Raw genomic sequence first — 21356 nt, 5'->3', positions numbered from 1 at the left:
ATGTATATTAGAAAACACTGAGCCTATTCACATAACTATGAAAAAAACATACATGAGTAATGTTGGTAATTATAATAATCTGATTTGGCACGTTTCAGCCTCATCAGACTTTTTTTTTTTCCCTTTTCTGAACATCATCTCTGATCTTAGTGACGGCCGCATTGAAGATCTTTGTTTGGAATCAGATTTTTATCTTGTATTTAAACAGGTTCACTGCTTTAGAAGGCTCTATGACACCAAACACAAAACCGAGGTGACTGTTAGTAGCAGACAGGCAGGAGTTCATGAATCATCCTACCTTGATGTAGCTCTCCAGTCGAGGGTACACTCTCCGCACTCCCAGGAGGACGGAGAGAGATGTCCGGAAGGGAAACGAGGTAGTGACCACATGTGTGACTTGAGGAAAGGTGAAGAAATTAAAGCCAGAAGTCTCATAGCGCTCTAAAAGCTCTGGGTCGGCCTTGGTTTCTCCTTCACTCAGGATGCTGCCAACAGCATAGCGGCAAAGCGGCCCAGGTACCTAAAAACAACACAATACATTGAATAATCCGAAAGAAAAGCTAATGGCTTTGTGAGGCTCATTATTCTCATCAGCGTTTGACGTTTCTGCCTTTTTTTTTTTTTTCCCTGTGATTATAGTGATTCCAACTGGAAACATTTTTCACAGCCTCCAGGATGACAGTCACTGTCAAAACATGTTATCTGGCCCTTTGGGAACAGTTCCGTATGTTTAATAGTGTTTTTCTGCAGAGGCTGCTTGCATGAAAACACTGCACTGAGCAGCATCTCGTCTCATGTGACTGAATCCGACAGAAAAACAGGGGAATCTCCCAAACACCACCGACATTTTCAGAATATGAAGCGACTAGTAACTAAGTATTGTGTCAAAAAAGTTAAAAAAAAAAAATTTGGGAAGTTAGGAGTAAAGAAAGGTTGGGTTGTTTTTTTGTGTGTGTGACGTTAGCCAGGTGCCAAACTTAAAGAGGAGTGACGCTCATTAATCCGAGCTCTAATTGGAGCATTTGGCAGCACAGCAATTATTGCTTCTTCCTCCATTTTGGGCACCGTGGTGCCCATTAAGAAAAAAAAAAAAAAAAAGAGAACAGGGAAACACTCTTTACAAATGAATACTCCTGGGACGAGCAAGCCTCTCTCCCCACTGTGCTGAGCTGAGCACCACTGAAGGCTCATGTGATAAATAAGCTGGAATCGTCCAATTTGCTCCTAAACCTATCAATGCTACGCTTCAGGCACAGTCAGTCAGTCTGAGGAGGCTTTTATTTCTCCTCTATGCTTCAACACACAAGGGGCGGCGATGGCTGGAAGTTTGGTAGGAATCAAGGAAAAGAGAAGTGTTTTATTCTCATTAGGAATCCAGCAAAAACAATTTTGGAAACTTGAATCACTTTAAAATTAATGCCAACTTTCATATTTGGCTTTTTGTAACCGATTATTTGTTTATGATAGTGTTATTTGGGCGCATCGTCAGGGTTTTAGCAAGAGTTTTGTCCTTATTATTAATCTTGTAATACAGACAAATTAGGCTTTATCATTTCTAAACGTTTGTAACCGACTTTCAGTTTGTGCTGGATTGAAAACAGCATGGGAACAAACTTATGTCTTCTCGTTTTGCCGAATGCTGCATTAAACCATAAAAACTTCCATGATGACCAAACATGCAAGAATATGTTGATTCTGAGCTGAAGACTTTTCGAGTGAAGTGTCTGAACCCGACAGATGTTGTTCGGAATGTTCAGTTACATGATTAACTGAACATCAACTGAGCAATTACATGATTCAAATTCACAAATACATCAAAAAAGGAGCGATGATCTTCCTGAATGCACATCAACTCTCCCACTCCACACTTCTATTCATGGCTGTCAGAGAGAACCAGACTTTCAGTGAAGTTGTCAGACCAAAGGTTTGATTTAAATAAAAAAATGTTTGTTCCCGAGGGATTTTAAATACCCAGTTAATTGATCCACTGATGTCATTATAATGACTTGGAGTACATTAAAAAAAAAAAAAAACTTTAATTATGAGGATATTTTTGATGCTTTGGCTGATTTGTAGCGCTCATTGAGAGTCAGAGCCAAGTGGATTTATTAACCAGCACAGGGCTCCAAGTCGGCAGTCCAGAACAAAGAACACCGCCAAAAGCACGAGCATCAGCCCATACTGTCTGTTTTACCCTTCTGTGCTCATCAAGGCACAAGTGTACTGTCTTTTGATGCAACTTCAATACGCTGACAGCTCATCTGAGGCAAAAGGCTCTGAAATCAACCCGGGACTGGAGCGTCTCTTTGTCTCTGTTGCACGTCAGCTGAATTAGCTTTGGTGAGGCAACGGGGAAAGAGGTGCTTACTATCTCCACGCGCACGGAAAAGCCGCTTCAATCCAGGCTCACTTTCTGGAAAAGGCTTGCATTATAAAAGTTTTATCACAACTTTCTGAAAGGGCAAGTGGTAAAAAGATTTCATCACTCGCCGCAAAGCCTAACATTTGGACCGGCGCACATTTCCCTCCAGCTGCCACTCACACACTTTTCATCATATTTTGACACAAACACGGGGTCCCTGAAGATGGGACATGCGTGGCGTTTCACTGCTGTCCCGCTTGTCATCCACTTTTTTATTTGCAGAAGGATCACGGGCCTCGACCCCAATCGCTTCCTCGGCAAATCAAGTTTGACAGAATACTACGGGACGCACCCCCCCGGTCACCTCCCACTGCTGCTCGCTGGACTCAGTGATGGAGCCCCGCAGGGCGGAGGTGAAGCGGGCACACCGGGTCAGAGGAACCCCCCCCCCATCACCCCCCCGGCTCTTAAGCAGCGAAGAGGCTGGCGGAGGAGGAGGAGGAGGAGGCTTCGGCGAGCAGGGCCCACACCGTGTGCTCGCCGTACGGAGGGAGCGACGGAGCTGCTCCAGACCCGTATCCATGGCAACCATCTTGGGACCCGTTCGAGTTCTCGCTGAGGTCCTTTTGTCTCTCCAGAGGAAGTGATTAAAGGAGGTAAAAGTGAGACGGCCGAGAACAGAGGCCGAGACCAGCCACGCTGACGCTTCCTCCTCCTGAAAAACCTTCCCACTGGAAACACCAGTGGACGGTTTCTCGCTATTTAGACGCCACATACAAGTGCGGCTCTCTGAAGGCACTCTCTGGGGTTCCCCATGCGGGGACTGAATGGCGTCCTGAGGCACGGACGCTAATGAGCTCAGATCATTACGCCAATTATTCCAACTTAGATCAGGACTTGGCTGTGACTGTGCAGTGGAACTCGGAGCCACTACTAGCCTAATTGCCGGCTTGGGGAGAAAAAAATAAAGGATGAGCACAACAAAAGGGTTTTGAAGCCGCGCTGGGAAGATCTCCTCTCTGAACTCTGGTTACATTCCATCAGGTTGTTGAGCAAAAAAATCGTGGCAGGTTTAAGTGGCATCTCTTAGGTTTCAATAGTAGCAAATAAGAGATCAATATTACCAGAAAGGTTTTATATTTGAGGTGGAGTACAGACGACTCAATGTTTAATCCACTCACGCAGCAGTAAAGCTTTCGTTTATGAAGAATACTATCAATATGTGGCAACAAAACAGAAAATGTACAGTTGACACAACCCAACATTACACCCTAAAAACATTCAATTCATAAAAATAGAACAGCAGAAAATACTTGAACCAAGAACCAGATAATACTTGCTATAATTATGACATTTTAGCTGATTAAGTCATTTTGGAGAGTTAACAGAACTGGAACCAGCTGACTGTTGACTGCCTGACTTTCAGCTCTCTATTCCAACTCAAGCTTTTTTAAAACCTTGCCTGTTGCAGCTCTACAGACACTAGACTGAAGTCAACTACATCTGCACGATACATGCTTTCAGAAATATGCATACTCACATATATTTTGCATAATTCACAAAAATGACCCTAGAAGTTTGAAATGTTTGGCTCATGCATATTTCAGCACTAACAAAAAACGTCTATCTCCAAACTTCACACTTTTTTAAAACAACAGCTTGAGTTCAGAATTGAGATTTGTTCAAGGCAGTCAGTTCTATTCACTATGGTACTTTCTTTACTCGTTAGTGAATCTGTTTTTCATCCCAGTTTCTCCAAATTCAAGACCGGTGGTGTCAAACATATGGCTTGTGGGGCAAAGCAGGTCAGTGGGATGAACATGAACAGTGTGAAAATAACAAAGACGACAACAATGTTCAGAGGGGTGGAGACATGAGACAACACTGCACTGCAAATCTAAAGCTGGACCATACACTAAACTACTTTAAAGAGAGAGACAGACAGACAGACAGATAGCATTTTCAGAATACTAGTTTTCTTTTGTAATAAACCTAAGAGGAAAAAAAAAAACTTTGGAGTTGTTGGTTTTTAGTCATCCTCTCATCTTACTGCTCCACCGCCACTGAGATTAAAGTGAAATGAGCTTGACACCGCTGCTGTAGACCCTCAGCAGTGCAACAGAACAATAATTTTTCACTAATCACTCCAAGGTGAGTGTCTCTGGTCTATTCCTTCTTGGTGTTGTAGAGTCCAACGAAAACACAACTCACGCTGGCCTCACTTTAAAATTTGGGAACGCGCGCCGCATGGTTGTGGAGACCCCAGAGAGAGAGCAGTATTATGTATCAGGGAAACAGATCCAGCTGATATTATTTTCCTGCTGCTTATAGGACCTGAGATTTGGAGGATGGATGAGTTCACACGGCAAGCAACTGGGAGCACATGAAAGAATCTCAGAGAGCCATCAGACTAACTAACAGTGGTGATAACAGAACTGGTAAAGCAATAAAGGAAACAACAGCTTCAGTCACATCCACAGAACTGTAATAACCTCCCCCAATTTGATCCTTGATCTTTACAAAACTCCCACAACACTACCACCAGAGTTCTTTTTCGTTTCATAATTGGGATTTCAAAGTGCCTCATTTGATCAAATACTAGCATTTTCTCTCCCACAATAACTCCGCACCACACTATGAAAGCTCAGCTCTGCAGAACAATGCCAGAGTAATTGTGATTTACAGAACTTGATGTTGCTACTGTGGGGAAAAAAAAGACCAGGCAGCCAGTCAGATTCCTGTCACAGGATGCCAGCCTGGAGAAGTGTTTATTGATTGCAGATTGTAAAGCTGCTGTAACATAGACATGTGGTGAGTTGAAGAGCGACAGCTGCATTCCCTGATGGGTAACTTACACTACAACTCTGTGATTTCCATCTTTACACAGTCAGGAATGCATTCTGTTTTCATACTGAGGAGTCTGATTGAACTCTGTCTGCTTTAGGATTCACACTGGAGGCTGTTCCTCACTTGCAACAAGGATGTTGTTGCTAAACAGTGAAAGATTCTACCCTGAGTGAAGCAGGGTAAAACAGGATTGGTCAGCTCATAATGCGCAATGACTGAAAATTGACATTAAATTGGTTTGTGTTTTTTGCAATACCTTGATTGCAATGAATGACGCCATCTTTTTTTCAATCGTCTGTAAAACATTTAAATTATACTGACTTGCAAATGCTATAAGAATAAAGTTTGATTGATTGGTTCATAATAAGCTGTCTCACATTTGCACTCAGATTCAAATAATGTGACAGCATTGATAAATAAATGTTTATTTCCATGATATAAGCCATATATATCTATTGTTTCTAAGTGGCCGCATCTCATGAGGTTAAATGGTCAATCCAATCCTGTTTCATGCTTGAATCATACTTCGAGACATCTGAATCCATAAAACATACCACACCCTTTCCAGATGTGCAACAACATTCAGCTTAGGAAAACAACAGCGAAAACAGCATCAGTCTGCATCAAAAACAAAGGAAGGGGAGGACATAAGGACATCTAGTGAAATGCCACCACAGCTAACTCTTTCTAAAAAAATAAATAAATTATATACATTCCTTTTAAAAGGGTATACTTTAAAAGAGCCCCACCAAATAGTTTGAGGTTTCAAAAGAATTAGTGTACGGAGATGAAGAAGAAAAAATAATTACCCAGGTTTCTGACAAATATCAAAGAAATGCAAATGACTTGAGTTAAGAAAATGGCTCCCCGACTTTGTAACTTTGACTTATTTCACTATTTTTCACACTTGTCTGAAGCCATAAATTACTGTACAACAAATCCTTTTCCACATTTTGGGTAGTCTTCAGTTGTTTTCCAAGAATTTCCTGTGTTTATTCGGTTGAATTAAATGACATACTGCGTTAAAAAAAACTAATTGGTTGCACCATTTTTCTGTAATTTAACTTCAAAAAGCCACTTTCTTTCTGATGAAGCTGATCACCTGCTGAGCAGGAAGAGTCATCCTCCAAGGTTTCTGTTGTTTTAAGAATAGCAACACCGCCATCTGGCGGTCAGTCTGCAGATCAGAAACCTGCAGTTTTACGACTTCAACCCGGCAATAAAACTTCACTGTTGGACAGACTGTACCAAAACGTGGATCATGCACACACATACTGCGAAGTGAGTGTCACGTGAGCGCGAATTTCTGGATGTTTACCTTTTTGGGATCGTCATAAAACACTCCGATACAGGAAAGTCCCGGTGCAATACAGTGAGACTCCTTGAAAAGTTGTCCGCAGTTTTTGTAGGGTCCTTCCTTAAACTTGTAGGCAAATGTAATCTTTTTGACGGGGGGAGAGCCGCTGAGCACTGTGATGTCTGAGAGAAGCCCGGAGTACAGAATGTAAGCAGCTCCTGAGAAAAGACTTAACAGACTCAGAAAGATCAGACACACGCTGATCCAGTCTGGCATGATGGCTTCTTACCACCTGGCTGAACAGACACTTTTAACGCGCTGCTTCCGAGATTCAAGCACGACGTTATTTTGTTGCAACAAACTAGCATGTTTAACAAAGTGCTTTGTCTCTTTCTTTTTCTACGTCTGTGACTTATTTTTGTCTTTGGCGACAGTGGCGTGTACAACCGGACTGCACATTGTACGAGACTTCCTGGAAGATACCATTTCCGCCGAAAGGGGGGCTTTTTTTTGCTGAAAAAGAATGCATAAACTTCGTAGCAAAAACAAGTGTCCATGTGAAATGCATTCTTGTGATTTTCATTACCACAAACTAACATTTAAAGGATGGTGTGTTGTTTTTTTCTTGCCATTAAAATTTGATGACTGACCCCATACTTGGTAGTTGTCCGGCGCTTTTGGGTGATGGGTGCCATCTCGCACCAGTCATCATTTATCACCACATAATTAGGATTAGGATTTGGAGTAACAAAACATGCTATATAAATACAAATCTCTTTTCATTGCAAACTGGTTTCAAAACATCATAAGATATGATCAATGACATAGTGAGGAAAGACTTCAGATAATTTCATGGGAAGACATAATATCCCTCTAGTATCTCCTAGAAAGTATGCAAGAGAGTTTGGAGCCATCCTCTTGTGGTATGCTTTTTAAATTTAAAAAAGAGACACGATGTCCACAAACTAGTCCCAACAGAAACACCCACAGGGGAAAACTGTCTATCCAATCATTTTGGAGATGAAAATGAATTTATTAGAGCCATGTTCCAAAAAGAGGTTACAGTTGGTCCTGTTGCTTCATATTGGAACAGATTTTTGAATTAGATACCATGGAATAAGATTTGGCTCCTCTCTTATAAATGTTGCGTTACTAATGAAGGTCAGGAAACATCATTTAAAACTGTCCATAAAAGCTATCCTGCTAAAACTTATATAAAAGTAAAGTCAAGTCAAGTCAGGTTTATTTATAGAGCACATTCACAATCAGCTCGGTTGACCAAGCTGCTGTACAGGATCACTTTACATACTTATTTAGAACTGCATATATATATATATCACAATAGAAATAAAATAAGATCTGAATGAAAACAATGAAGAATGAAAGAGAAGATATTGTACAAAAATGAAGGATAAAAGACAGCAAGAAAGACACTGATGCAAAATATAGCTTTTGTAACACATGCCCTGAAATAATAATTATTTTTTGGTATTACCAGACTGTATTGCATTGGCAATCCATTCATGACATTTTATGACACTTGAAACTTTTTTGAGAGGAAGTGTTGTTTAGGGTATTTGATAACTGTGTGCTAAAAAGCAATCTTACTAACCTGATTAATCTCTAATTCCTGGTGTCAAAGTATTACATACTCTGTTGCAAAAATTGCTGTTTTATAAAAACTTCAAATATTACATTTCATCAGTCAAAAACACTGTGACGAACTCAAAGCGATTGAAACAGTGGAAATATAAACCTTTACTGAAAGTATTTATACAGACACAACTCCATCTTGTATGAGATGTGACTTTTTTATTTCTGTCTTCTTTTTTTGTATCCTTGTGATGTTGTACTTGTACCGTTCCTGTAAAACTGTTGTCGTTTACCTGCATGCAATTTGGACTGTTGCCCTGATTGCAATTATGATTAAAGTTTTTTTTCTTTAAACTAGTCATATCAGTTAGCACGACAGTGTTTGTCAAAAATTACAATATTTGTCAGAATTTATAATTCGGTGATAATTTGGGTCGTTTAAAATCAGTTTCTAGTCCCGGAAATACCTTAAACTTCAACATGCGGGCATTTCATAGCTCGCTTACATTTCTTCTCACAACACCGGTGTGCTGCTGTCTGAAGTGAACGGAAACATTCTATGTTGACCTTATTTGGATAATAATTAACTGCGCAACGCACGAGGTCGACTTACTTCCTGGAGTGGCAGTAGAATGTTGAGACTTTGTGAATTGCACACATTTTATTCATTTATAAGAAGATTATATTGGTCATACTAGCTTACAGTAAAAATATATATATATATATATAAAAAAATTGAAAAGTATCGCTGAAAAACAGGCACAACTCCTCCAGAGGTGTGTTTTTACATGTATGTCCCGCCCTATGAAAGAAGGGAGGGCTGGACTTGAGGAGACTTCGCAGAACAGGTTTTGTTGCCTAAATATTTCTCTTGTTCGTCAAAATCATCCTAATTCCAAAGAATGGCTGGAACTTTAAAGAGGTTTTACGACCTGACAGCCAAGCTGCTGTCTGGAGAAACTTTGAGTTTCTCTGCACTGAAGGGGAAGGTAGTTCTCATTGAGAATGTGGCGTCCCTCTGAGGAACAACAACCAGGGACTACACTCAGATGAACGAGCTGCACTCTCGATACTCCTCGGAGGGCCTTGTTATTCTGGGAGTACCCTGCAACCAGTTTGGGCATCAGGTGAGTTATGTGCATGTTTTCCCTGCGAGGATTATACCATGTTTTCATAAGATAATCGAGGATCAGTCCCACTAAAACAACAATGGATTATAGTAGTGTATTCTGTTGGCATATCAAGTATTCTAATAACTCAAATCTACTTAAATTGTGTACTTTGTATCATTAATATATAGAAAATAAAGCACAAAACCCAGGACTTTTTGTACAATGGTAACAAACAAGTGTTTTTAGCCTACTTCCGTTTTACATTTGGTTAATCATTTAGCTGAGTAAAGTTTCCTTAAATTAATTACAAGTTAAAAGTCATGCACTCAGAAAAAAAATCAGATCTATAAGGAAAAACATTTGAGGGTAGATCAGTGATTCCTAGTGAATTATCACTATTATTTTGACCATCATATTAAAAGTACATTTTGTTGCCATGCTTTGGGTGTATTGCCAAAAGATTTCGAGAGAGCTTTTGAAATTAATCTAAATTTCTCAAATGCAATGGATTTTTTTCTGTCAGAGTTGTAGGAATTGTCTTTATTTTTGTGAAAAATGATGCAAAAAATACTGAAACAAAAGAAACTCTCTAAATACTCAAAGTCCCTCTCAAGGGTCTCCAAATATTTTAAGAGGACTAACAACAATGAACTTGTTTGTGTATTTTATAAAGTTCTTTGTGCATTCATTCATGTTTGTGCATTTGTTTTACAGGAGAACTGCAAAAATGATGAAATCCTAAGAGCTCTGAAGTATGTTCGTCCAGGAAACGGCTTTGAACCAAAGTTCCCGCTCCTTGAGAAGGTGGATGTTAATGGGAAGGATGCCCACCCTTTGTTTGTCTTTCTGAAAGAGAAACTCCCGTTTCCCTCCGATAATGCCATGGCTCTCATGACTGACCCAAAGTCCATCATTTGGAGTCCAGTGTGTAGGAATGATGTATCCTGGAACTTTGAGAAGTTCTTGGTCAGCCCTGATGGGGAGCCGTACAAGCGCTACAGCAGAAACTTTCTCACCATTGATATTGAAGCTGATATTAAAGAGCTGCTTAAGCAAGTCAAGTAAAGTGAGCAGAGAATGGCTGTGGAGAATATCAGTTGTGACCGCCTTGGAAAGAGAGATTTATCAGTAGCGACATGTGTTGATGGGATTTGTCACGCTTTACGTTAAGTTTGTGATAGTGTCAGTACTTAATGGTTACTCAAACAGTTTACTAAATGAAGACATTTCCTGAAACATTTATGAGGGAAGACTCTGATGAAGATGTAAAGGTTTGACTGTACCACTTTGTACAAACAATATCACAGATCTTTATTTGGAAAACTTAAATAGAATAATTAAAAAAATGTCTACAAAACTGTGTCATTGCAAATCATTTTTATCCTCAGTTGTTCAAATGCAACTCTACATCAGTGTAGCAAGTATGCTTTAAACTAAATGAGGAAGTAGAGAAGATAATAAAGCAAATACAACTGGTCATACAAAAAACATTGCAAAGTGTCCATAAATAAATATTGTTAAAGACCATTGATCCAAGACCGAGTAAAGAGAAAGACTAGAACTTAAATATGTTCAGAGCATTCCCAAAAGAAAACTACCCTATTTTATGCGTTTATTCCAGGTTTATTCTAATGAATCTACTGTGATCTGAAACTGTAGTTATTTTTTCCCCAGGCCTCTAGTTGGTGAAGCTCAAGGTTAATCCAAATGAATCTATTATGATCTGAAAGTGCTGAGTTTGTTTATTTCCGTCTCTTCCTGGTGAAGCCAGTGTTTTATCCTCAGCTGAACGCTGCGCGGAGCTGCGACTCATCCAACATGGCGGGCCAGGAAGACCCAGTGCAGCGAGAGATCCACCAGGACTGGGCCAATCGAGAGTATATAGAAGTGATTACGAGCAGCATTAAGAAAATCGCCGACTTCTTAAATTCATTCGGTGAGGTTTTACCGGTTGCGATTATCTCTAACGTGTAAATCTGTGCAGATAGCTAGCAGAAGCTAGCGCCGCAGCTGCTGCTAGCATCAGTGTTGATATTTTAAATGGCCACTCCCAGCTAGCATTTAGCTGATCTGATAGCTTGATATACGCGACATTTGGAAGGACAGGAACAGTTCTGCGTCGAAATACTTTGTGATTTGCCTTGTTTGTTAGTGATTTGGAGCCCCGCTTTCAAAATAAAGGCTACAGTAAAGGGGGTTAGCGCTAGTAGCTACAACCGCTGCTAATGCTACATTATGATTTCCGGAGCTCAGCATATAAATGACACAAATTTACTACAGTCACGTTTGTTAAGTGATTATTTAACAAGTGGCTTTTCATCCTAACCAGATATGTCGTGTCGATCTCGTCTGGCCACTCTCAATGAGAAGCTGACGGCGCTGGAAAGGAGGATTGAATATATTGAGGCCAGAGTGAGTATACATCTGTACATCCATCCATCCACCTTCTGTTTCTTCAGTTAATCTTTAGAGGTCTCGACCTCATTACATTCAAAGACAGGATACACATGCACTGCTCCAAATGTTATCAAAATCTAATAAGTTTTATGTGTAAATGATCTAACACCCATGTATGTTTCTCTGTACAGGTGACAAAAGGGGAGACCTTGACCTAGGACTCATCATAAGAAACCCATAGAAGCCTCCAGTGACCCTTCCACCTCCCACCTCCCACCTCAACGTTTTGGAATACATGTGATGGACTCCACCCTCCGCTTTTTGGGACCATGTGGACCATTTTTATATGATATGACCTAGTTTTGTTTTATCTCATGACACATTTGTATAGAAGATGTATGTTGGAATCATTAATATTATTAAACTAAATCCCAAAGGCATCTGATGAAAAAAGAAAAAAAATCCTGCAAACTAATTAAGAATCTTGTTGACCTTTTGTGTTGCATACATTGTCATTACTGAAACAGAGGTTTATTAAAAAGGGGGGGAAACATTCTTGTGTGCCAAGTTGAACAACATATTGTGTCGTCGCCTTTGTTGAGGACCTGCTTGTACAGTGAACTGTTTGGTGATGTTTCAGGATTTAAATACTGTAATAAATGATTAACAGCGGCTCTGAGTGAATGCTGTTTGACACAAGATGACTAAGAAAAAGACCCAAACATGATCACTTGAATTTTTATTTGCTGTTGAATGAAAGAGATGGCGTATTCAAAATAACTAATACAATATCTGAAAATAAAACAGTTTGGACATTTGTTTATTTTTACTTTTGTGTCTGGAGAACTCACACACCATGCTGTAAATATGCTGCATTTATAATTAACCAATATAGAGATAGGGCATACTATATCACTTTTAATATTCAGACATTGACTATACAAGTTGATAAGGATATTTTTCATACAGCCACCCAAACATGAAAGCAAAAGGAAAATATTTACAATAGTAAACCGGTAGCACTGACATTGCAATACATGTTTAATAATGGACAATATTTAAATGAGTGTTTTCACTATGTTGGAGCTCATCATGGCTTCCATAAAGAATGACAGCTGGAGATTTGTTTCATATAAAAGTGATAAATATGACTTATTGGAGCTGATCATCAGTGGGATGTATACGACAAGTTGATTCAAGACATTAAATACACTGAAATCAGCTTTTCTACATACAATAAAAACTAAACCATTTGGTAAAATGGTGGATAAGTGTAAAGGGTCGTATTTCCCTCTGTTTTGCTTGGCAGGCAGAAAGCTTCAGTTTCATCCTCATAAAATTGCATTAGATCCACACATCTTCGCACTACAATAAACACATATTTATTTTTTCCCAAATTATTTGGATTTGAACCAAAAATACGATGAATTAGTAACATAAAAAGCGAAAAAAACAGATGAGGACCAGTGTGTGCCTGCGAGGGCTGCCCAGGGTATAAACACACAACCTCCACAATGCCCTGTGTTATACCGCAGTGCATTCTGGGACAAAGAAGCAGCCATTGCTGAGGAAAGTCCTTGGACGTGAGATGAATTTTCTTGGCCATTTTTTTCTCGTAATACTTTGAAAAAATACTCTTCGTGAATTTTTTTAATCAAAAAACTTACACCGGTGAGTTGCCTGCAACCAAGCTGTAGCCTAAAGCGTCTCAATTCGTTTCTCTTTCGTGTCGTTTTCGTACAAGTTATGTCGTTTTATCAGCCACCGATCCGATCGGGCTCCATGTTTCCGTCTGCAAGCTTTTAATTGTGTTGGCTGTCGTTTAGCGTGAGAATCATACCTAACACGAATCACGCTCTGTTTAGCTTGGCTGTCACGAAAATTTCAAGAAAGTATGTGTTACTTACAGTTGTGCATTTGCTGTTTTTTTGCCTCAGAGGGGTCGTGTGAGTGCGGGAGTAAGAAAAAAACATGGGAGCGGATAAAAGGTGAGTCGTGAATGTTGAAGGCAAAGGCTGATCGTCCTGCTTGGTGTTGGTTTTTTAACCATGTTTTTTTTAATCTAAATTTCAATGTGCGAAAAGCAAATATTTCTGCCAGCTTAATATTAAAATGTTAATTAGTATTGATTAAGTGCAGTAGAGTATTTCCGTCGTTACTCGTGACGCTATGACTTGCCCTTCTGTCAAACCCTGATGGGGAAAAAAATCAATTGTCGGAAACAATTTTATTTGGCCATCCGGTGGATAAAAACTGTAAGGGCTCATATAAAAAAAATACCCTCTTTGTTTGATTTGCAGAGGAGGCCATTGGGTGTCAAAGTAAATTGTATTTTCGTAGCTTCAGCTCCCTAAATAGAATTCATAATACCACCAACATAAGTGAAAACAGATCTCATATTGTTGTTTTTTAAATTTTGACAGATTTTACACAATAACTGTGAAACTCATTCACTATGCCTTCGTGACAGCAAGGGGATGCATATATTCATTGTGAATTAGAATCCACACCTTATTGTGTATTTATTTATTGTGTTGTGTAATGTTTTCTCATACAGTGGTATATATTTAATCATTGGCAAATATCTGTCTAAATAGGATAAGCCGGACCGAGCGTAGTGGCAGATATGGTTCTGACCAATCCCGTGATGAATCCGAGTGGCGTGACCGTCGAGAGAGGGACCCAGAGCGTGATCACAACATGCGCCGCTGGGGAGACGAACGGCGAAATGATCGATATGAAGGTGATCGTCGAGGATCCAGAGACAGTCCAGAGGTACTTATAGTTTCATTTATCTTGTTTTGAATGGGGTGTTTCTATACAGCAGGGTTTTTTTTATTATTATTTATTTACATGTATATGTTTTTTTTATTTTTCCAAGCCGAGAGAGAGGAAACGACGCAATAGCGACAGATCAGAAGATGGTTATCAATCGGATGGTGACTACCCAGACCAGGATTACAGAAGGGAGCCTGGAGAGGAGAAGAAAAGCAAGACCATCATGCTCTGGGGCCTGGCGCCTCATATCACTGAGGATGATGTAAGTTTTTAACTTTGCTTGACATCTGTAGAACTTGTGTAATCATTAGTGTTTACCGTGTGGGGGAAAAAAAGTGCCTCTTAGGTGAAAATGTTTAAACAGTCTTAAGATGAAATTGTTTCCTGTCTTTCAGATTTGTTTTGCCATAGACCAGCTGGAGGGACCCCAGCCAGTAGATGTCAGACTGATGAAAAAGAAAACAGGTGAGAACCAGACGAAAGGCGGACTCTTACCTCCCCCCATTCTTTGACCATAGGGCCAATCTGCTTCCATTCAGACCCATTTTCCCCATAGCAGTTTTAAAGAGTTATATCAATTACTTTGAAACGAATGAAATATTGATCCTATCCTTCCAGGGCATTGTGAATCAGGTGACGGTAAGTAAGAAGTTTAGTAATAACTATCATCCAGTTGGCAGACACTCTTCTGTGTCGAGAGTGGTTCGAACAGTATTGTTCCAACAATTTTTTTTTCTGACAATGATATAACTCCTAAGGAGCGGCCTGTTGTGTACCAAACTGGGCCTGGGTCGTGAAGCAGTTTGTGGAAGAGTTTGAATAATTTGCCCATGGACTCTTAACTAACACGCCTCCCGTCTATATTTGAATGCTGTCTCTAGGTATAAGCCGTGGTTTCGCCTTCGTGGACTTTTATCACTTGCAAGATGCTACCCGATGGATGGAGACCAATCAGGTTGCTTCACAATCGCCAAGTCTAGTTCTAATCTTGGGGATATGAAAAAAACTAAAGGCAACCAGAATGTACTGATTACATAGTGTGGAAACTGCACAAATAGACCCTCATGGATTCAACTGAGTGTTTTATAGAAAATTTTTGAATTGGACGAATTTTTGGATACACAACGTAATGATTTGAAAGATGTGTCCTAAAGCCCCACTGGCAGTGGCATCAAAGCTGCAGATTTTTGTTCTTGAGGCCATTTAATCCAAGTAATCTGTTTAATCTTGGATATAAGGGCCTTATGAATAATGTTTTGGAAATGCAGTATCACCTTGTAGTGTTTCGAAGCCTACCCTTCAGTAGAAAGGGATTTTATCCTTTGGATTTTTTTGTGTGTGTTTTTGTTGTTTTTTGGTTTTGTTTTTTGGTTTGTTTTTTGTTTTTTTGTTTTTTTGTTTTTTGTTTTTTTAAAGGCATTTTCTCCTCTTACATTTTTTTTGTGGGAATCCCATACAAAAATGTCCGTAAAGATCACATGATACTACACTCTGCTCCAGCTCAGCCTGGGCACACGGGTCCCAAACACTTAAAGAGCACCATACATCATGCTCACATACACATCATGTGCCCGTCCTAACTCAAAGGCTATCTGTTGGGGGCCCCCTCTCCCCCCTTCTCTCCCTTCCAACACTGCTAGCTCTGTTGATGAGATCAGCACTCGCCATGAACATTTGAATGATTTGGTCTTCCTTTTTCAGAAACGTCTGACCATCCAAGGCAAAAGTGTGGACATGCACTACAGTCACCCCCGAAACAAGTTTGAGGACTGGCTCTGCAACACTGTAAGTCAATAAGTCACGGTTACGCGGTCACATTATGTAAACAATGGCTCATCGGAACGCTGCACACACACGTACACGTGATAGGCGCTAAAGATACCGTCTTGCAGTTCTGTCAGCTTTATTTGTGACACGCCTACAGTTGGATAAGTGGTAAAGGTTAGGTTGTGTCTCAAGTAAGTATGGTATGCTGCTACAATAAAAAAAACTGCTAATCTCTGAGGCAGCACTGTCCAGGGCTTTAGTAGGTGTATAATCAAAATGATGTGAACGGTTACTTGCAGTGTGGCCTGTACAATTTCCGGAGGAGGCTGAAGTGCTTCAGGTGTGGAGCAGCCAAAGCCGGTAAGTAGTTAAACCAACAAGAGGCCACTGACTGCAGACATCCGGGCAGCCCGAGGCAACTGTGCTGGAGTGTAACGCAAAGCTTGAGTTGTTGTAGATGAGGCAACCCGGGGTGATGTGGAACCTTGTCAGATACAGCTAAAAGGTGTAGATACATAACAGCATGGATGTTCTTAGGACTTCTTGATCAGTTCACAAGGGAAAAGCTTACAGGAAGGTGAAGGTGTAGATTTCTGATAGTGAACACTGATTTGAGTTTATCAGAAGTTCCTCACACCACCTCAGCTCCAGTTCTTGATTATGTGTTTCAGAAGGTAATGCTAATGCACTCCTTACTTCTGTCATTCTCTCAATAGAAAGCGAAACGAACAACAATGCCGGAGTTTCTGAAACTCAACCGACTGGAGACTTCTATGGCGACAGTAAGAACATCGTCTGCTTTTTAGATCCACTGTCTTTAAAATGAAACGTTCCAACCTTTTGTGGTTTCTTCCCTAACCATTAAATTTCCTTCCATTCAGCGATCATACTGAGAAATATTGCTCCCATGACAACGGTGGAAGCCATCATGACGGCGCTGGCACCATATGCTAATCTCGCAGCGAACAACATTCGCCTCATCAAGGACAAGCAGACCGGCCAGAACAGAGGCTTTGCCTTCGTGCAGCTGTCCTCTCCTCTGGTAAAGCCTCATCCAAACATGTACAGAGCAAAATAATTTTCAAGGGAAAAGTAGATGGATAACTCTGAAGTCTGACTTTTTAATCTCTTTTACAGGAGGCCTCCCAGCTGCTCACCATTCTGCAGGGGCTGCAGCCTCCCCTCAGACTAGATGGAAAAACAATCGGGGTGGATTATGCAAAGAGTGCAAGAAAGTAAGGACAAAACTGTCCAGTGTGATGGAAATCATTCCTTATAGTGACCATTTTTTTGTTTTTTTTAGTTGTCTAAATTTTCAGTAGTGTTCAAAATGATCGCTTTCATAGAGGAAGAATTCCGCCTCATTAAAATGGAAATAATTCCTTTTCTTCTCCTTTTTGCCTCCATCAGGGATCTGTTGCTGCCCGATGGAAATCGTGTCAGTGCCTTTTCTGTGGCAAGCACAGCGATCGCCGCAGCCCAGTGGTCCTCCAGCCAGGTAGACCCCGTTCCTGCCAGCGTCCCGCCTTTCAGCACCCGACGGTGTCAAACATGGTTTAAGATCCACTTTATGTTTTCAGCCTCAGAGCTCAGATGGAATGTCGGAGTACAGCTACCTGCAGGAGGGCTACGCTCCTCTCTCACAGGTCAGTGGAACAAAGAGGATCAGTCTTTCAGTCAAATGTTGCTCTGTGGTAACATCTAGTGGCAGATTGTGGATATTGGTAACTGCTTTCTGACGAGGCTTTTGAAGACTGTATTTCAGGGAGGGGGCGTAAGGCTGGCCGCTTTTTCTTAACTAATTATTTTCTTTCACTCTTTTAAAAGGATTATCAGCCGTTCTATCAGCAAGGAGCAGGACCCAGCACCTCTCAGGGAAATGGGATTCTTGGAGGTACATTTTTTTTGCTTTCTCGACACATTTATCATCACTGATTGCTTTTTCATACAGTATAGTTTGCGTTTTGTTTTTCTAAGTGTAGTCAGTGTTTAAATGTTTTGTTTTGAAATGTAGCTGCCCCGGGTGTGAAGATAGTTCCGGCTGCGGTTGGAGTTGTGATCTCCCAGCATCCACAAGTCTATCAGCCCCACATCATTGCACAGCCTGCTGTACAGGTAATGTGAACTCTGCTTTTTCTGTCTCTTCGAGCATTTGCACGAGATCAATGACGTTTGTTGTTCCGATGACTGAACAACTTTCACTTTAAAACAGGCACTGCCACTCGCCCAACAGCTGGAGGCAAAACCCCAGCCTGGACCTCTCTCTGGTATTGAAGCTGCAGCTCTGCCTCCTGCCACTGTAGCCTCTGCTACTCTTACTGCTCCCAGCACCTCCACAGCCCCCGGACAGACCTCGGACTCCGGCGCAAGTATGAGCATACGAAGAACTTAAAAAAATACACCAGCTGACTCGAGGTTAACCTCCTGTGTGCTACTAAAGAACATGTTTGTCATGGTTTTTTTTATTGTGCTTAATATTTCACAGCTGGCCCTGATATTTCTACCTATCAGTACGATGAGTCGTCAGGATACTATTATGATCCCCAAACCGGCCTCTACTACGACCCAAGCACACACGTAAGTAGCAGCTGTCATGTGAGAGGCTCGGTTTTCCTGCAGAGTTTGGTTTGGTCTGATCGTAGCTCCCGGGGATTTTTTTTTTTTTTTTCCTTCTTCTTTCAGTATTACTACAACTCTCAGACGCAGCAGTACCTGTACTGGGACAGTGAGAAGCAGACATACGTTCCCGCTCCAGCCTCAGCCACTGCTGGACAGAATGAAAACACAGCAACGGGCTCCGCAGCGCCCGGCAGCAAAGAGGCAAAAGAAGGCAAAGAGAAAAAAGACAAGCCCAAAAGCAAAACTGCCCAGCAGGTAATGTGTTGGAAAACCTGCGTGTGCAAACATTGCCTGCAGTGAACATGTTTAAAAGCCTTTTCTGGTTGTTTTCTATCATTCAACTGATTTAAATGTGTTTACTTCATTCAGATTGCTAAGGACATGGAACGATGGGCCAAAAGTCTCAACAAGCAGAAGGAAAACTTCAAGAGTAGCTTTCAGCCAATTAGCCAAGAAGAGAGGAAGGAGGCAGCAGCTGCGGATGCTGGATACACACTGTTTGAAAAGAAGGTATTTCATATAGAGTCTCTTCCTAAGTCGGTGAACTGTGAATCTATATATATATATATATATATATATATATATATATATATATTTTCCAAACATTTTTTTCAAATCTGTCTGGTTTTGTCTGATTTCACAGCAGGCAGGTCTAGACAGACTAATGCCAGAGATGCTCAGGGGGCCTGAGGAGGAAGCACCAGCCGCCTCCGTCAGCACCTCAAAGGTATTTGTCTAAATCTTTTTGCTTTTTGGCTTTTATTACATAAATATCTGAATGGATTTTGCCAATAGATTGCTTCTGTTTGTGTCTTAATGCTTGTGCCTGTTTCTCCAGTGTGCCCTGGTGGCCGCCTACAGTGGAGACAGCGACCCTGAAGAAGCGGCAGCGGAGCTGGAGTCTGGTGACGGAATCCAGGACAAGCTGACCGACTGGAAAAAGTTAGCGTGCCTGCTGTGCAGGAGGCAGTTTCCCAATAAAGAAAGTCTAATTAGACATCAGCAGCTTTCTGACCTTCACAAGGTACTGCCACACATCCTCTCATTAGGACTTAATACGCCAACCTCGTGTCAAGAAATGATCTCTAACCCGCTGATGGTCTCTCGCAGAAAAACCTGGAAGTTCTCCGCAGAAGCAAAATGACTGAAGCAGAGCTGGAGGAGCTGGAGAGGAAAGAGACGGAGGTTCAGCTTTATTTAAAAATCACCCGTTTGCAGATAATTGTCTCATTAATATAAATGCATTTTAAAATGGAAACCGTTTGCGTCTCCCTGCTGAATAGATGAAATACAGGGACAGAGCAGCAGAGAGGAGGGAAAAATACGGAATCCCAGAACCCCCAGCACCAAAAAAGAAGAAATTTAACCAACCAGCACAAGTCATGTGAGCATCGGAGTTATTTTACCGTCTCATGTTGTTTTTGTTTTCTTTGAGCAGTTTGTTAATACACAATTTGTGTGTGTAGAAACTACGAACAGCCCACTAAAGACGGACTGAACAGCGACAACATTGGGAACAAGATGCTGCAGGCCATGGGCTGGAAGGAGGGGAAAGGTCTGGGTCGTAACCAGCAGGGCATCACCACGCCCATCGAGGTATTATTTTCAGCCGCGAGCCTGTCCTGATGTCCCCATGAGTGGACCAGGTACCAAACCATGTGGCTTTCCTCCTCTTCAGGCACAGCTGAGGACTAAAGGAGCTGGACTGGGCACTAAAGGAACCAACTACACCCTCTCTGCCTCAGACACGTACAAAGACGCTGTCCGCAAAGCCATGTTCGCACGCTTCACCGAGCTGGAATGAGTCCATGGAGCCGAGACGGAGGACGTCCAGACGGCGCTCCACTCAAAACGCTACAAGACTAATTATTCCTTGGTGTATAGTCGCTGATGATTACCTCTTGCCCTCAACCAGACAACCATTCAGCGGAGCTCATATAATTTATAAAATGTACATATGCACAGTGAAATTACTTTCTTGGTTTACACATTTTCTTTTGTATTCAGTGCTAATTTTTGTTTAGTTTTCGTTTTTATGTCTGGCATGTGAAGTTTGTACAGTTTATACAAAGTCTTGTCTATTTGTACAGAAAATAAATGACATCAGACATGGTTTGTGTTGGGGGTTTTTTGTGTGTGGGTCAGCAGAGCATGATTTGACTTTGAGTTAAAAGCTAGACTGAAACCTTAAAACTGAAGCGATTCAGTAGAATGAAGCAGGTGACTGCCTCTCAGGCATGTGGTTTTCACACTGAATCCCACGTGGATTCGTTCTTGCTCGTGACCTTTCGGTCTGGATTTCCTTTCAAGTTACCAAGAAAAGCAGATTGTGTGTGTGTAGACAGGGAGTTCTGGGTATATTGACTCCTAATTTCTAGGTGTTAAAGATCTTATCTGTCAGTATGGATGTTTCTTCTTAGCTTCCACGTACGCTGTAGTGATTTGTCCCTTAGTGGCGGTTTCCTCCTTCCAGATGATTGCCTTTGTGCGTGGTGGGGCTTTGTTTGCTGTAGAATTAATGTGTTGATAAGAGCTGCCGTCAGGGGAGATGGTATCGAAACGCAGCAGCAGAAACCATCGTGGG

At 41.1% G+C, this 21356-nt stretch overlaps 4 protein-coding genes across 4 annotated transcripts in view; 3 read left to right on the top strand and 1 right to left on the bottom strand.

Annotated features, from left to right (window-relative positions):
* Positions 1–6939, bottom strand: part of tex264b (testis expressed 264, ER-phagy receptor b) — a 35988-nt gene extending 29049 nt beyond the window's left edge. The window contains exons 1-2 of the mRNA XM_030091994.1: positions 6528–6939; positions 299–520 (exon numbers count right to left, since the gene is read on the bottom strand). Of these exons, the coding sequence (XP_029947854.1) occupies positions 299–520; positions 6528–6782 (477 nt within the window). The 5' untranslated portion in view covers positions 6783–6939. The remainder of the gene's footprint in view (positions 1–298; positions 521–6527) is intronic.
* Positions 6940–8902: 1963 nt separating this feature from the next.
* gpx1a (glutathione peroxidase 1a) lies at positions 8903–10557 on the top strand. The gene is made up of 2 exons (XM_030092298.1): positions 8903–9226; positions 9926–10557. Exons 1-2 carry the CDS (start codon positions 9002–9004, stop codon positions 10274–10276), a joined length of 576 nt encoding a protein of 191 aa, XP_029948158.1. The 5' UTR covers positions 8903–9001; the 3' UTR covers positions 10277–10557.
* Positions 10558–10948: 391 nt separating this feature from the next.
* On the top strand, positions 10949–12307 carry brk1 (BRICK1 subunit of SCAR/WAVE actin nucleating complex). The gene is made up of 3 exons (XM_030092299.1): positions 10949–11147; positions 11541–11623; positions 11800–12307. Exons 1-3 carry the CDS (start codon positions 11030–11032, stop codon positions 11824–11826), a joined length of 228 nt encoding a protein of 75 aa, XP_029948159.1. The 5' UTR covers positions 10949–11029; the 3' UTR covers positions 11827–12307.
* An 828-nt stretch (positions 12308–13135) lies between these two features.
* Positions 13136–20885, top strand: rbm5 (RNA binding motif protein 5). The gene is made up of 25 exons (XM_030091696.1): positions 13136–13279; positions 13546–13596; positions 14206–14383; positions 14490–14648; positions 14782–14851; positions 15268–15341; positions 16088–16171; positions 16453–16513; positions 16870–16935; positions 17035–17195; positions 17291–17388; positions 17564–17651; positions 17734–17799; positions 17981–18047; positions 18168–18268; positions 18366–18522; positions 18639–18730; positions 18836–19027; positions 19142–19282; positions 19416–19499; positions 19611–19796; positions 19883–19957; positions 20056–20156; positions 20239–20368; positions 20451–20885. The coding sequence occupies exons 2-25, from the start codon at positions 13580–13582 to the stop codon at positions 20574–20576; spliced, it is 2574 nt and encodes an 857-aa protein (XP_029947556.1). The 5' UTR covers positions 13136–13279; positions 13546–13579; the 3' UTR covers positions 20577–20885.
* The last annotated feature ends 471 nt before the right edge of the window (positions 20886–21356 follow it).

Source organism: Salarias fasciatus, chromosome 5 (assembly GCF_902148845.1).
Source record: "Salarias fasciatus chromosome 5, fSalaFa1.1, whole genome shotgun sequence".
NCBI classification, from domain to species: Eukaryota; Metazoa; Chordata; class Actinopteri; order Blenniiformes; family Blenniidae; genus Salarias; species Salarias fasciatus.
The sequence above is the reverse complement of the archived record's forward strand: the minus strand, read 5'-3'. Positions and strand labels throughout refer to the sequence as shown.